Source organism: Bacillus rossius, chromosome 3 (genome assembly GCF_032445375.1).
Source record: "Bacillus rossius redtenbacheri isolate Brsri chromosome 3, Brsri_v3, whole genome shotgun sequence".
Classification (NCBI taxonomy): Eukaryota; Metazoa; Arthropoda; class Insecta; order Phasmatodea; family Bacillidae; genus Bacillus; species Bacillus rossius.
The window spans coordinates 38,861,853-38,879,758 of record NC_086332.1 but is presented as its reverse complement, the minus strand read 5'-3'; the positions used below and the strand labels follow the sequence as shown (position 1 = coordinate 38,879,758).

The window sequence follows — 17,906 nt, the reverse complement described above, 5'->3', positions numbered from 1 at the left end:
AAGGACGGGAATCGATATAATCAATCAGAATTCTAAAAAGTTAATTTTTTTTGATGAATTTTGGAATTTTTCCCGATTTTCTAACATAAAAATTACGGATTTCCAAGATGGCGTCTAAATTACAAGATGGCGTCTAAATTACAAGATGGCGACTAAATTTCAAGATGGCGACCATAACGATAATTGCAACATTAATAGGATCCAATATGGTGGTCGTAACGTAAAGTGTAAGAATGGCATGGTACTCAACCAAGATGGCGGGTGTAAAGAAATATGCAACATTTATATAATCCAAGATGGCTACCGTAACGATAACTGCAACAGTGGTTTTTAATATTTTTTTTAGTTCGATCAAATGATTTTTTTAATGATTTTTAAATGTTTTCCCGATTTTCTAACATAAAAATTGCGGATTTTCAAGATGGCGGGCGTAACGAAAATTGCAACGGTGACGTCATAATCCTAAAAGAGGCTTAACTGAGGCTTGAGTTAAGGATGCTTAAGCCTCTATCAGGAATTTCTAGCTGCTGGGATTTTTACGGAATAAAACGGGAAATTTTCCCTCGAAACGGGAATTTTTCCCTCGAAAACGGGAAATTTTTTCTTAAAACGTGAATTTTTGAGTCATTTTGAGTCAATTTTGAGGAATTTTGAGGAATTTTGAGTCAAAAATGGCCGCCGTGACGTCAAAATCCAAGATGGCGGTCGGCACCACAGGCACCACACCCAGAACCCGTGCGCTCGGAGCCCCATTCCTATACTACTGGTTGGCAATTCTTTCAGAAGATGTTATTTAATTTTACCTGGCTTTTCAAATATTCCTATAGTTTGTGAGTATTTTGAAGACTAGGTTAAATAAAATAAGTTTTTGTAATAGACATACAAACCCTATCATGAAGTAGTCAGTATCATTCATTACCTTTAAACGTAAAAAAATTTTAATCCTGTTTTTCAGTTGATTCTCTTTATTTGCACGCCCAAAAAAAAACAATAAAAATGTGTCTTTGGCAGATAATTATGCAAAAATGATGTGATGAATATATTTTTAATTTCGTGAAAGCTAAACCATTTAAAATGTCTAAAGGTTTATTATCTGTGATTAACATAAGTATTCAATCATCTCCTGAAATGGGAGGCACCCCCTTAAGGCTCAATTTCAGCAGAGGTAGCTCCAGGCCAGGGTAATCGCCCAGGGCTCCTCTACTATCGGGGCCCAGCTACTATCAGGGCCTCGCTACCATCAGGGACTCGCCACCATCAAGGCACCGCTACTATCAGGGTCCCGCTACCATCAGGGCCCAGCTACTATCATGGCCCCGCTACTATCAGGGCCCCGCTACTATCAGGTCTGAGGAATATGAGTTAAATTATATAAAATGTGTCATTCATTAAGCCAGTAAATATTTCTACGTAATTTTACAAAAAAATAACGTACCTGTATGTAATTACATACACACATTTGCAACCATGTAAATTAATGTTTTTAATTTTGAATGAAAAAAAAAAGAAGGAAAATTATAATGCCAGTGTTAAAAACACACACGCTGGATGTATTGCATTTTTTAGTCGCTCTTTGCAATTTATTCTAATAGTGAATGATTGAAAACAGGCCTTCATGATCAATAACGGATAACGTTACGGTTACGTTCATATTAACCAGTTATTCAATCGAAACCATAACAGGTAAACAACCATTTCGCCCATCCCTAGCTGTTATCCGCGTTTGATGGTGGCCAAGCAACGTTTACGATTACGGCAGCGAATTCTAGCGTCGGGCGCAAAAAAAAAAGTGTGATTTGCATTTAGAAATTTCGGTATATTTGGAAAGAATCATTTAAAAGAATTCCGTGTCCGAGTTTCGTATTTATTGTAAGTGGGAACAACGTGAGGTTAGACGTTTACACATCACTGACGAGCACTGAAATACTTGCTCGCACATTTTTGAGGTTATGTTTGTGTTAACCTAGTACTTTAAATTCGCGTGTCGAACATGTTTTCTCATTGGAGGTTGGACGAAAGTTCTGAGGTCCAGCATGTGAGCCGAGGCGAGGCGAGGCAACGCGAAGTTGCATACCTGAGCCTTGCTGGGGTGCGGCCCACCCTGGAACTCGATGGTGCCGTAGGCGTCCGTGGGCGTCGCCTTGGTGTGCTTGGACGGCACCCACTGCTCCACGGCGTTGTAGTTGGTGTCGGCGCCGAGCCCCGCCGCGGTGTGGAATGTGTAGGACAGGCCGCAGCAGCACCTGCGCACGACACAACGGACCGATCCGATGAGGGGCGCGACCACTCAGCTCGACACCACAATCCCTCCCCTTCACGCGTCAGCCGCCGAACTGGTGCGCGGGTTCACCCTGGTGTCCACGATGTCCCAGTTTCAGCGGTATATTATAACTGGAGACCCGCGAATTTCGCGGATTCATTTCGTGCTATGCTAAAATTCAAATAATTATACCTTAGTGCTGCTTTTATCATTGGTTCACTGTTAATCTGGAGGACTGAGGGCCAATTAGAGACCCTCGCTCATAGAAATGTCGAATCACAGGCCACCCAGTCGAGACGACTCACAAGTCAGCAGCCAATAAACAGTTGGAATTTGCCCGAGTGTGTAGATGATATTGGAGTCTATCCTGGAGGTCATTGAACCCGCGAATTTTCCGGGTCTCTAATTATAATTAGAGACCTGGAAAATTCGCGTTTTCGATGGCCTTCAGGATGGACTGCACATACCCCTGTACACTCGGGCAAATAACGCAGGTTCATTGGCTGCCGACTTGTAAGTCGTCTCAGCTGGTTTGTCTGTGATTCGATCCTTCTTTGGTTGAGGGTTTATAACTGGTTGAGATTCGTCCAGGAACAGTAAGCCAATAGCAAAATTATCTTAGAGGTGTATGTGTTTGAATTCTAGCCTATCACCGAATGAATCCGCGAATTTTGCAGGTCTCTAATTATAACAGTTTAATCAAGACTATTTACAACAAATGATACATCAAATTGAAGTTAAACTAACCTAGTTTTTCATACAAATGTTCGATATACGGCAATCATTAAATTTAAAGTCCAATTCTTCCCGCACTTTGGTTAACAAGTCCGGAGTAGTGGAAGCCTCTGTGTCTCAACTCTGGCAAATAATCAGGTAGCGGTGGAAAGTAGACACGAACTTTTATAAAGCCCCAAAATGAGTCTGAAGAATGAGAGTAGGATTAAATATTAAAAATTCACATTAACTTGCAATATGCTCATTTGTGGATTTATCAAGGTAGCCACCCACTGGCCTTGGACTGCAAACAATTGAATTCGCGGATCTCTGAGCGCAAGCGAAAACTAGCTCTGTATTCAAAAGAAAATGTTGTTTTCAGTTTCATTCCCTAAAGTTATTAAAAGCAAAGTACTAGAAAATTTCGCAGCAGCCAGGACTCAAAATCTTAAACGGCCAATGGACCCGTAAGTGAACAGATAAACAGCAAGAAATCGAAGAACGAACCGGGTGCAACGTAGCCAATATTTAAAGAGGCATTTCTTAGAGACAATGACGTCAAACAACAATCGGCATCATTGTCATGGAAGTTCAGCTAGCTGCGCAGACAAAACAAAACTCAACCAGGTCGAGGAACGTCTAGAATATTCATAAGTGAGCTGCAAAGAATTTCTGTGCAAAGAATTGTTAGGTATTTCACGTTTTGTTTTGCATGGCATCCTTGTAGCATCTTCAGAGAAAAAATTCTGCACTTTTACAAAAGATTCCTTTGGAAACCAGTTGCCAAGATACAGTTTGTATTACTACAAGAAAGATATTGTAACTTTGTACAACACATGATTGTGGTTATTTTGTACGCAAGCTATAAGTATTTCGAGATAATACTGAGTATTTCTTACGAAAATCGGCACACAATTTTATATTTTAATTGATGTTTCACTAAAGTATAATTTTTAAACAGTTGACAATACAATCGAATATTTAATAATTTTATATTATTTTTTTTTATTCTTCTTACTAATGTGCGCAATTAATACTGTAAATCTATTCAGGGAACGGTTTACAAATAACTAACTGTTGGAGGTACTGGGACAACACAAAGTATAAAAGCCCGAGTAAGAATCCGAACCCAGTATTACTGCGAACACTATTTTGTAGTGATACAGTTGTTTTCATGTTACTGTACAAATTTACAAAAATTTGTAATTTTACAACAAAAACATATTTCTGTTCCATTTAAAAAAAAATTACAGTGTAATCGCAATCCTTCACGTCTAGTAATTCCCAGTTTAATTCGTTTGAAACCGTGAAGATTTAAAGGAAAGCACCCGTGCGAGATAAAATACAGCCCTCGGCCGTTCGGTTTGTAATAAATTCTCCATTCGCGGCACCGTGCAAAAAAAAAAAAAAAAGCAACGACTAGAACGCGTCGAAGAAAAAGAGGAACGGAAAAAGGAAGCAGACTGTAGCAGTGCCGCATCGCGAAAGTGTTAAAGCTGTAATCTGCAAAATATATATATATCTTTAAACTACGAAACTATTTTTGTGGTATTCGCTAAAAGATTTAACCCAATGTGTCTGAAGACAAGTGTGGCTTTCCTCTGATTATTCTGGATTTTTATTTCCTCCGAGAGATTTAAAATGGTGATTAGATTTAGGTAAACAAAAATCTCGCAAACAAATATCTAAAAATGTTTAGGGACATGATCACGTGTTTGCGTTTTTTTTTTTTACTACTTTATATTAGTGTAACCGTTAAAAGTTATAAAGAGACAAGTCACCGACGAAGACTGACTGTTCAAATTCCATGTCTCGAAGCAGCGATCCAACCGTTTTTTCGTCTTGAACTTGATTTGAATTGAACAACAAAACTGCAAATTATCATTTTCAAATTGCGGTTTCATACAAACAATTCTGTCTAAAAGATTCTAATGTAATTGGTGATCAGTGCGATGATTATAGTCTGTGTTGAGTACCTTGTCTAAGACATGAAAGTTCTCCAAAGTTACACCAATCGTCTACGTATCCTTAAGACACTGTTGATCTTTCAACACTGTTTGTAAGCAAATTCATGTGTTTGTCAGTGTCCATAACCGAACATGGTTGGGATGCTTTGCAAGTGATATTAGGGTTCCTGCCACTGGTAATAACAACTTAAAAGTACTGCCGGATTTGAAATATTTATTACATGACACAGAGATATAAGGCCGGTATTCCAAGACACATAAATATAGTTTAAAAAACTAAAGAAACATGCTTTTAAAGATTATCAAACTAAAAAGTAAAAAATAATTTTAAAATTAAATTTATGACAATAGTATATAAGCAATACTAGTATAAATGAAAAAAAAGCTTGAGGCGCTTTGTACCATATTTTTTTAATATTAAGCGCCCCATGCTTTTTTCTCATTTATACTAGTATTGCTTATATACTATTGTCATAAAAATTTAATTTTAAAATTATTTTTTACTTTTTAGTTTGATAATCTTTAAAAGCATGTTTCTTTAGTTTTTTAAACTATATTTATTTTTAACTTTTTAGTTTGATATTCTTTAAAAGCATGTTTTTTAGTTTTTTAAACTATATTTATTTTTAACTTTTTAGTTTGATATTCTTTAAAAGCATTTTTTTTTAGTTTTTTAAACTATATTTATGTATAATTATCATAGGGAAATGAGTTACCGACACTACCTATTACCATTGAATATATATAACTTACAGAAGTCGCGAGGGGATAGGATTTATTATTCCAATTTTCGGATCCAAAACTGTGGTAGTTGTTAGCTCCGCCGCTAGACAGCTCTTCTTTCCACAAGAGGGTGCTCGTAGTTACCAGCTTCCACGCCAGAGCGCTGTAGCGTCGCTTTTTTCAAGGTCATGCGCGTAATTCTCTGTCTCACTCTATCGAGAGGCGGTGCCTTTTGTTGAAATCCGAGCGCTTAGATACGGGCGGGCGCAACTGAATTGGAGGAGTACGGCCACCGAAATAAAAGTGCGGTTAAAAGATGCCAACATCAAAATTTAAGTTTTAATTATAAGAAAACTACAGAAATTTCTTAAACGTAATAACGTAAAAAAAAAAAAAATACTGACATTCGTAGTTCAGAATTTATAAAATGTTGTGTTAACGGAGTGGCGCATTGAGTAAAATGGCAAAACATAATTTGGAATAATTCTTGACAACGTTGAATTATTTTGGTAGCTATGAAACAACTATGGCTGCGATGACTGTTCAAACGCGTGCACGTAATGTTATTAGTAACTGAAACTAATGGTATGATGTCATACTTTGTGGCTATGCAGTTTATAATTTTTTTTTAACATAAGATGAAGCATTTTTACATAATGGCTGTATCCGAATACATAGGGATGCGTCCTTAGCACACACATCCCTACATCCCTTAGCAAATGCAGCCACAATGTAGAGGACGCATTTCTAATGGATGGATAGTATACGAATACTTTTACTGCTAGCACCACCTGTTGACTGTCAGTCGTACTAATGTTCACGCAGCCATTTTGTGTAGGGATATCTACGAATATTCAGCAAAACGTAAATAATAAATACCTACCAATTAAAAAAATAATGTAACGTGTATGTTATACATGTTAGCGATCCAAATAAAATACATTTTATAAATTGTTAACTTTAAAAATACTTATGAGTTTTGAATTATCCTTTAAGTTTAAATTCGTATTTTTATTATATTTATTAACGTCTTCATTTGTCTCTGTTTAAGTTATCACTTTCGCTTATAATGCTTTAAACAAATCTTATGCTGAAAATCTGAAGTAATATTATACACAAACAAAATAAAACCAGATTCCGTAGCTAATGGATGTAGGGACGCGTTAGTGGATGCGAGTGTCGCATCCCTAGAAATCTCGAATTAGTAGATGCGTGAAGGGATGCATTGGCATCCCTTGTGAGAATTCGGATTCAACACAAAGATGGCCGCGTCCACTACGATGCACTTTTAGTGGATCCCTTAGCTAAGGGATCCATTAGGCCAGTATTCGGATACAGCCACTGTTTTGGTTGTTTCGTAATTCAAAATAAATAATCATAAACGTTATATGGTGAATATTCCCAGTAACGAATGACCACTAAAAAAAAATCAATTTTGCCAACATAGATCTGAAAAGTTAACGATTTACTATGTTAAGTTGCTTATAAATAACGCATATTTACCGGATCTCCAAAGAAAATAAGAGTTTTTGTTATAGCATTGAGTTGCCACTCTTTATATTCCTTGCTTTGAGGTTAGATACACAAGTTATGCTCGTAAAAACGATGCGCAAGTATTTTGAATACAAATATATTTTATTTTAATAACCTAAAGGTAAATATTATTTCCATTAAATATAATACAATTCTTTAAACACAGACAACATATAACAGCTATTTTTTGTTTATTATTCCATCTGGCGTGATAAATATTATATTTTAAAAACAGTTTGTGGATTTTTAATATAAAATAAATATTTATTTATGACATCAATTTAAGTTGTTCAAAAAATTCACTTTGGTATGAATTCAACCAAATTCATGTTATTCAGGGCAGAAAATTAGAAACTACCAAAAAAGATTATCTACATTGTTGTTTTGTGTAAATCTGTGAACGGACTTAGTAAGTGATAAATTTATAATTCCTCATTTTAGCAACCCATTTTAACACAAGAGAAAAAGGATTTTATACTAAAAATTATTATGTTAAACCATTAATTAGCAGGAAACATGTATGAATAATCTATTTAAATTTGCATTTGAACAGTGAATATTATTTTGCAATAATATATATATATATTATCATCGTATATTACGGATGAAAAGTTTGTATTTCCATCTAATCAGAAGAATTATGACACAGTTAATTAAATTGCTTTACAAGTTTTTATTCACATGAAAATCATTAAAAATTAGTTGGGAAGTTATATAAATATACAAAAACAAATCATTATACATACAATTTTATTATCTTAGTGGATTTAAATTAATTGTGTCCCAGTGACTACTGCGAAGAAAAAAATCTTGCGAAAGGTTTCCTCGTAATTGAAATTCGTCAGAAAAAATCTATCTCTCATTTTTGGTGACATTTCTGACAAGTGGTACGATGAAATTTGAGACTGGCAAATGAATGTTGTGAAGCAATAAACAAAATATCACATTCGTGAACTACAAATGTATAGTTGTTTTTATTTTATAGTAAAAGTATATCTAATAACCCGTGGCTTTCCTCACGTAATTTCCGGGTATTGCTGATATTCTACCATTTTAAGAAAAATATGTATTAAATTCCAAAGATTTTTGAAGAATTATACACAAAGAACTGTCAAGTATAGAACATATTTAATAAATAAAAATATTTTTACGACTTATTTTTAATTGGTTTAGCGTAAGCCTATTTTAACTTTTATTTAAAATTAAGTAGGTACCTACCTTATTTTCTATCTCCCGGTTTAGTGACTTTGAGAATATATTTTTCCTTGATGAAATCTTAACTCTTTTCCATCTGACGAAGAAGCCAATTAAAATATAAACTAAGACTCGCGCACTTATTGTATGTTAAGACTGCCATCGTTTTAAATTACTGTAATTTTTTTAGTTATAGTCATGCTTAGGATAATAACATAATATGCCTTATTACGCATACATTTCAGTATTCATGAAACCAATGCATTTTTATTTGAAATGTAGAGCAGTTGCCAAATTTCTTATCTCGCATATTGATTTTTTGGTATGGCTAGTATTACTTAAACTAAATTTTTGAATTTTCACTGATGTACTCTTTTCCCTTTTCTATGTGATTGAGAAAATATAGCAATATACGTAAACAAATTAAACCAAAATCATCCTGAATTTTTATTACCGAAAAAAGTTAAATACAAAAAATTTTAATATGCGTATTTTATTATTGAATTTATATATATCTTGCCAATACTTATTTAGTGAGTTCCATTTTTTTTTATTTTTTAAAATAATATCTACCCCTTTTACTACTTAATAGATAACGTTGAATAAGAGAAGGTTGTTTAAGGTATGTTAATTTTCCTTGCCAATATCTAAAAGTAAATTTGTACAAACGCGAAATATAGTTAAAATAAGTATTTTAAAAATAAAACCATATTTTGAACGGAACACTGACTATTGGCCCAATACAATGTTTTAATAGCTAATTTTCACTTCACTCGGGTACAGAATCCCATCATTCAGTGATTTCCGTGGCTAGCTTCTTTTGGGATTTCATCATTCTCAAACGACGGTAAAGGAAGCTCCTTTTCAAGGTCGCCTAAAGATGCTGATAAGACCTGCCGGGTAATTTGAATCGTTGGTCTTGGATTTTCGAAGGGCTGGTTGTGTGCCGTGGAGGGGGGGGGGGGGGGGGGGGGAGGGGAGGTGAAGGATGATGTCACGACTGGGCTGGTTAACCAAGTTCTGCCAAACACCACCAGGGGCGTATACGGCTGATACCCAGCGATGAAAGCGATCGCAGCGGCGGAGCTTGGAACTACAACAATTCTTCTGAGAAACCGGACAGAAAATTTAACCTGGGCTCGCGACTTCTATACATTATATATATTCAATGCTATTACCATCTGAGATAACTATTTGGAGTTGCAACGTCACAAAGAAATGGTAAAGTCTCTACGAATCATTTGCAGTTAGATGTATGGATATAATATTAGAATTTACCGGGGAAAAAAAAAAAAATTTTTTTTCGGCGTGGCCGGGAGTAGAACCCACGATCTTTGAATCCGAAAGCTGACGTCACAGAAGTCGCGCGCCTTAGACCGCTCGGCTAACGAACGTAATGAAATAAGTGGGACATTTTACTGTGATGAGTCACTCACTCTTAGTCGAAAGAGTTACAGACGGACAGACAGAGTTACAGACGGACAGACAAACATACAGGTGAAGCTAATATAAACCATGTAAAAAAAAATAAGGATGTAGGTGTTGAATATGCTACACCTCTACCCTAACCGTATTCCTAGTGCACTATAAGACACGGTCAGACGTCAGACCCTTATTGTTGCCCAGATTTCGCGCATGCGCAGAGCTCAAATTTTCGTTGATTTCGTCCAGATGGCGGACCTTCGTATGTATTCAATTTCGTGAATATCAGGGAACGTACCAAAAGTATTGGTGTGCCAAATAAAACTTTGTGGTAGCAAAACTATCCTGGAATACATTTTGTACACTTCAACGGTCATAACAAGAAATAATGGCAACTTAAAAAGTACTTCAGAAAATTACAATAAAACAATTTAATTCCTGCAACGGTGCTGCTATCTGTACGATTATTTCCGTAACAATTGGATCGATGGTTGCGAAAAAGTTGCTAGAATGCGTTGAAACCAGTTTCTAGCCTCGCGCAAGGCACCGTTTATTAAAATGGTTGCAGATTTGTTACCTTACTGGGATTTGACTTGGACGGGTTCTGGAATACGGCGTGCGAGTTAGGTTACACTTGTATTCTAACAAGGCAGTGCTTATTCGCTACCTTACCCGAACACGTCTTGGAATACCGCCCCAAGTGTTTGTATTTCCGCAGCGTCAATTTCCTTTTCCACTTCAAACTTCATCCCACCGAGTACTTTCCTTATTCCCTCTTCGTCCTCTCTTCCGCCCATTCCTCAACGACCCTTCTCCCACCTTTCCGCTAACCGCGATGCCATTAAGGGGCCTCCCTAGTAAAAATGTTTAGCGCGGTGGGCCACTGGCCACGTGCTACTGCCAGTGGTTGGGCGGGGCGATATACCTGAGACTGTCGCCTGCGCCGTTGGGGAGGGGGGAGAGGGCGTTTCAGCGAGGGGGGGCGGAATAATGGGAGGGTTGTCATTGTGTGGAGTCCATTTGCTACTTATACCTGCGTTATCTGCGAACAAGATCGTGGCAAGAAAGGTGACTGTTTTTCCCTTTCGCTACATTCAACCAAAAGATAATGTTCTCATATTGCCTTGCTTGCTTCCTGACAGTGTTTATTAACTTGAAACATTAAATTAGTGTTGCGATCCAGTCCATATCCATGAAATGCAAACAATCGTCAATTCTGTTTAAAACATGTATTTTTATTTTAATTAACGTTCTACATAATTAAGAGATTTGCATACATTACAAAAAATGCTGTCACCAACAATCGATGTGTTAGCTTGTGTTTTCAGGGGGGGAAAAATGCCAAAATTATATCATTAAAAAAATTTCCAACATACTTTCGAACTGACATTTGTGTGATGAATGGTTTTGCACGAACAGTTATGCTTTCATTCATAAAAGTATTCCGCACCGCGACGAGAAATCACGTCCTACTAATAATTGAGTAATAAAACTGGGAATAAAATGATGAAAATAATATTAATTATTTTTAATCTTAGACACAAATCAACTTTTTAAATCGCAATAACGACAAATAAATTTTTAACTTACTTCCTGAATAAAAAGTGCATGTCAAACTTACTTTTAAATTCTGTAAAGAAAAAAAATGTCAGGAACAAACAAGTGTTCCCACCAACGACACATCGTCAACTTTGTATTCTAGGGTTTACGTCGTATTTAGTTACACTAAATATTACTGCATATTATTTTCTGGCTCTTATTACACGTTTAGCATTTTATTTTATTCTTGCATATTTTTTTAATGACTTTAACGTTGCATAATATGATGAATAAGTATACACGAATGAACTGGAATCACGTTTCGAGTTACATACAGACTGTTCACTACGAGCAGTGTAAATTTCTTAGCTGTTGCAACAGCGGCCTACAGGTGGATTCAGACTGCAGGCTTAGTCAGTCACGCTGAATCCACCTGAGTTCAGATTTTATCGAAGACAAGTGCGGGTGGTATGGAAGAACTCAGTGTGCACTGACTGTTGTGCTCAAGGTGTCAGTGAAATGTATAGCTGGAATCACGGGCGAAAATTTGTAGGATTCCCATGAGGCCCACGGGATAACGTGAAGATTTTGCAAATGCAAGCGGGGCCCCCTCAGACGGACTTTTTTATTTCAGGGAGGTTCGGGCCACCCTGAGATTCTCCCCTCCTCCCGGAATCTACGCATGCAGCTGGAATTAATTTTTAGCCAAGTACGTCATTTGGTGCTGTATTTAGGCTGTCAAAGAAGATACGAAATATGGCTGCTTTGATAATTGACGATAACTCCTTTTTATTGTGGAATAGTACTTACCCATCTACAAATAAATCCCTAAATATACCACCACTACTGTTGGGGATTTTCTATACAAACTATCAAAATAATTTTGGTTTCGTCACTGTCACTAGCTATTATTGTATCATACGAAAACATGTATGTTTTGTGTATTAATTTACGGTATTCATCTCTGTCAAAAAAATATATTTTTCGATAATAGAGTGTAAGCAAGGTAGAATACAATGGCTAATTTTAAAATAAAAATGGAATAAAGTATTTTTTGCTTGCAGTAGTTCAAATTTTTGAATTAATTTAGTTGTTTGTTTAAAAAACCCTTCTAAAATCAAAGAAACTACCTACTTCCTTAATAGATAAATAGTGCTTTAAGATCACACGCTTTCATAAATATTTAAACGCCAACATTTAAAATGTAGATTTCACATAATGATAAAATCTTATCTATTTTCATGGTCACGCCTAATGGAAATAATACACAACAATTCGTCATATATGTTTTTTATGCTTTAAATAACTACTCTACACATGAGCAAATTTCAATATACATAAAACTGAGGAACTCTGCATTACATTTTTAATCTGTGTACGACACTAACAGAAATTGAAGCATAAAACAACATTTTAATTTTTTAATTAATAAGTATTTCATCAACGTGAGCTTTGCTTTCATCTCAATGAAGCCACTCTACATAGAGGAAGTGCACATGTATTCAGTCTTAACATTAGACCCTCCGGATCACAGAGTAAACGAATGAATGGAATTCATAACATTACGCGGGGTTTTATGACATATTTTCCCTTCTACTCAATCGCAACATCTCATTTAGCGCGTAAAATGGTTTCAGTAAACATAACATAAAAAATATTTCCCCCATGTACAGTAGAGGAAACTAAAATGTTTGGAACACTGTAAACTAATTGTATTGTCATTTCTGTAGTCGCTCGAAGTGGCAAACTATGTATCTTTGTTCAATAAAACGAAATATTAAAACAAACAAACAATAACATTACGTTCAGACAATTCGTTACGTGAAGTGAATGTAATAAAATACACAAGACAGTTACACACACCATTACCAAAACACAATCCCATAAAAATCAAAATATTACATGTCGACTTAAAATTATTATTATTCACCATGATAATTTCTTGCGGGTAGCCAGTAACAAAGGGACACAATTTTTATTCATTTAATTAACTTTGACAAAACTTGTTAAACCTGGCATGAGCAAAGTAAGCTGATTCACAATTTTATTTTGCGTCAAAATATTAAACATCAACTAGTAATGAATTAAGAGTATGCTTCGCTTGGTAGAACACCGAATATAGTCATCTCCAGGTATTTAACTGAATTTTGAAAGAGGAACTCAAGTTTCTGAAGAAGTTGTTAACTTTCCTGATGATCCATCGACAGTTCGTAAACGGTCTCATCGTCGGGATGTCGAGCTTGGGACCTTTTTCCTCACCATAGTCCCGTGATCTGTTCTACCATTCTCACAGCTATCCCAACCTATAGAAATAGCCGAGTGATACTGCTCCCGTTGCTTCTATCATGGAGCTCGCCCGCAGTCGTACTTCCCTATCCAGCCTGCGTAATACACGCGTCCTACCTGCTAGCCGCCAAGAACGCGTCCATTTGTGAAAAAGCCTCACCCGCCAACAATACTAACTCATTAATTATAATATGCAAAACATAAAAACATTACATATGCGATAAAACAAAATTTGCTGCTGTCATAAGCCGAAGAAAAAGAATCAATTTGAAATATAACATAGACAGATTAATCTAAAATGGAGTTATCGATAGTAATGTTTTAATAAACAGAATAATATATGTCGTATTACACTAAATACGTGTTCTTACTGACAACCGAATTTAAAAATAAATTAAATTACTTTTTTTTCTTTTTAAACCATAACCGCATAGAAGAAACAATACTTTTGATACAATTTTTTGCATAACTATACGACAGGACTAAAAGTACATTGTACATAATAAGTATTTGCTTATAGGAATTAATGCTGCAGAATATACGAATAGATTCAAATGCATAGAATTTAATATATTGTCAAATTTATTTGGAAATATGCATGTAACAAAAGATTGAATTTGAAATGAATTATCTGTTTTTAACTACAAATATAATTTATTCATATCTCACTTTCATTCAAACTTAAGAGTGTCATTTTCAACAACAAAATAGCCACAACTACACTTAAAAATATTTTAACTTGATACTTATATTGTATAACTTTTGATGAAATTAAATGTTAAGGGGTTCATTTAAGTTTGTAAGGAAACATAAATACAACGTTCAAAATAAATAACAAAAATTTTGTGTAGTTAGGAGCTCCGCATCATGCAAATAAAGGAAAGTTAAACTTTTCAGTATACGGCTGCAATAATTATAGAGGAAAATGTATTTATTCTTTACTTTTAATTCCCGTTTGGAGAAAATAAATCGATAAGTACTATACCGAAAGTATAAAGTTGAAGTTCAATATCGCTTGTCAAGTAAGTTCAAGAACAAAATTAAAAAAAAGAAAATTTGTTTTCTTGAATCTACTTTTTTCAGAAAAGTATACACACATACAATATTATTATATTATAAAAATAAAATTTTTTAGTCCTTAAGTATAAATTACTGAAATATTTTTTAGTTAATTAATTTTTTCATGCGAAGAAATATTTAATTGTTAAAATCACGAGAACATAATTTATTATATTTATGTATTCCAAAAGCTTATGTTAAAGATCGACTATATGCTATTCAATTTGCCCAAAAATTTTACTGAAATAGGAGAGCATTACAAAAACACAATTTAACTAATGTAGGTATTATAACAATAAGTTATGTTCATAAACTATATTAATGGGAAACAAATATTTATCATTTAATTATATGCAACTATTTTCCTTTGAGGTAAAAATTGAGGTATATTTAATGTAATAAGTAAATCCTCTCATAAAATTTACTGAAACTAATATTCTTCATTGTCCGTCATATTATGATTCCAAACAGTTTAAATCAACTGAAACATGAAATAAAATAGTAAGGTTAACCATGAGGTGTGGAAGAAATTAGAGATTACTTTGTAAAATGTTTTAAAAATTTCTCATGAAATATTGTGATTATTATGTTCGTACATAATGTAAAAAAAAATTCAATACATGAAATTCAACACATACTTTGTATTGCAAGTTATTAAACATATATTTTAAAGACACATGTGCGTATCTAAGTCGAATTGTTATGTAATACATGATGAACATTACCGATACAACTTCCCTTACAAATAACTTTCACCCAAAGATAAGGCCGCGGACAAATTAGGTATACACACTGGTCGCACGAGGAGCTGAAATAAGTAATATAAGAAAGCCGGCCGGAGTAATTCTTTTCAAGCCAAAGCTAAAAGTAATGGATGTTGTTTGTCTAAAGCAGGCAGTGAAATGACATACAAGTTTACAGAATAGCCATATAAGATCTTTGACGCTTCTTATCCCGTCAGTGGACTGTACGCGAAGAACCAACTGCATCATGGCCCGCCGCCAGTTTTATACTTACGTATGAATACACTTGTAAACGTTGGTTTGTATACTTATGTATGTTGCCGACATCGATAGGTATTCTTTGGCAGCTCGATGTGGATTCATTCGAACACGTTTGCGCTAAACACGACATATTTTTACATGAGAGTGACATCGCGCACTGAAAAAAGTTGCAGGTCTGTAACGCAACAGTGATACAAATAATACATAGTTCGAACATTTTCTGGAGCACGACATTCACTTTGGGTAATGCTAAGCTACTTGATAGGTACCCTTTACCCGCTTTAAAAGTGATAACTTAAAAAAAAAGTGTACATGAAAGCAGACTCAGCCATATGTTTATTGCTGTTGTATTTGTCATAAACCTACCCTACGTTCAATACGGCCTGTAAGTAGAACCATGTTTTTTTTTACTTGTGTACAAGCTGTGGTTGTAAAGCGAATTTATATTCTTAGTTAACTAACGTCTATCATAACATATTTGGAATAAAGCTACCTTAATTTTTTTTCTAGATTGCTATATTGTTATATATATAAGTATTACTTAAACGGAAATATCTGGTAATAAAAATAAATGAAAAAAAGCATGAAAGGTTAAGGATTATTTTTTTTCAACAACAAATAATTTATGGTTTAACTGCTTTGTGTACTATATAAAAACAGAACAAGCTTTCAAAATTTCCAAATTTCTTTGATTATCCGTTATAGTTATGTTTGGTTTTAACTCATAAATATTTAAGTTGATTGCCAACGTCAAGAATGTACAATAATTTATTTCACACCGCTCCGGGTTGCAGGTAAAGTAACAGGCGTGCAATTTGATCAGAAACGCGTTCTACTTATTCAGGCCCTTTAATTGGGCGTGACGGACCATGTGCCAAATATGTAACAATTATAAGTAGGTGAAGTATAAAAAAATAAAGAACTTGAATGCAAAATAATGCATATAACAAAAATAATTTGCAAGGTTCTTTCGTGGATGTTGTAATGTGTGGGCAATATTTACTTAATTTTGGTTTTTGGATAAATTAATTGTGGTTTAAATTTTTTTAATAATTTTGTATAATTGCTGTAAAAAATTTATTTCCTGCCCTTATTAATTAATTGAGCTGTAGAAATAAGTTTATCTGAAAATTTACGTCATCTTTATTAAACATTGCCACTAATTATACTTTTTAACTTCAAAATGGTTTTTGAATTTTATAATTAATAACGTACCATCCATAACTACATATGTGAGCGATCGGTCACTGACCTCATCTTCAATCCTCCTCGTGATTCCTGCACCAGGAGGAACATTTACATAATTCTGACTAGCTTATTTAATATAGAACTTCCCTAGTTTTTATTTTTTTATATATCATCCCATGAACATTTTTAAAACAGTGCAGGCAATCAGATATCTATCTAACCATAAAGCATAGCAAAATGACATTTAGTTTTCAAAATAAGATTTTTCTTTTAATTTAAAATACATTTTATATAAAACCTACATTTTTAAGTATCAAAACTTTTGTAAATAGTTAACCATTTGGTTAATACCAGTATAAAATTTTTCCTCGGCATTGTAAGATGTGTAAAATTATTTTGGAAAACTAAAATAATTTTAAAAAATATTGGGTGGTACAATAATTGTTTCTTGAATTTTTATTAAAAATAAAAGGAAAAACAATGAAGTGTATTTTCATGTTAAAAATTAAATATAAATTTTGTCGAATTAGCTAGCGAGACTGTAAAGCCACCAATAAATAGTTTGTAGGACAACTTTCAATGTGTTGATTGATTAGTTTCAATACTTTATTTCGTAATACATGATCTAGTATGGTAAGCTTTAGGATATTTGTAGTTTAAACAAAAGCAATGTTTTAGAGATACACGAATATAGTCACAGAGTAAGTCGAGCACATGGTACTGTGGCGAGGCACACTAAAAGCAATTCTGAGAATTTCTTTCGGTCACGGGATTATCTTTTACCGGTGCCGGTTGTGGGTTGTCTCCCTCTCACGCACGCACGCACACACAGGTAGCCGGCCTCCCCTCCGGCCACGTGTTCCTCCACCCGGCTACCTGAGCTGTGTGGCCTGCGAGCTGGCTTCGCCGAGCGGCAGCACGAGACGGTGGAAAACTTTCAGGATTTGCGGAAATTGTGGAAAAGATATCTCGGAATTCAAAGCGATGACTATATGTTTTAAATACATGAATTTCTTC

The 17,906-nt window shown here is 34.7% G+C and overlaps 1 protein-coding gene across 12 annotated transcripts in view; it reads right to left on the bottom strand.

Annotated features, from left to right (window-relative positions):
• The window catches only part of LOC134530542 (transient receptor potential cation channel trpm), a 435,446-nt gene that overhangs the window by 69,811 nt on the left and 347,729 nt on the right, over nt 1-17,906 (bottom strand). For all 12 annotated transcript variants that reach the window (XM_063365457.1, XM_063365452.1, XM_063365461.1 and 9 more), the window contains one exon: nt 2,075-2,243. In XM_063365457.1, coding sequence (XP_063221527.1) covers nt 2,075-2,243 — 169 coding nt within the window. The remainder of the gene's footprint in view (nt 1-2,074; nt 2,244-17,906) is intronic.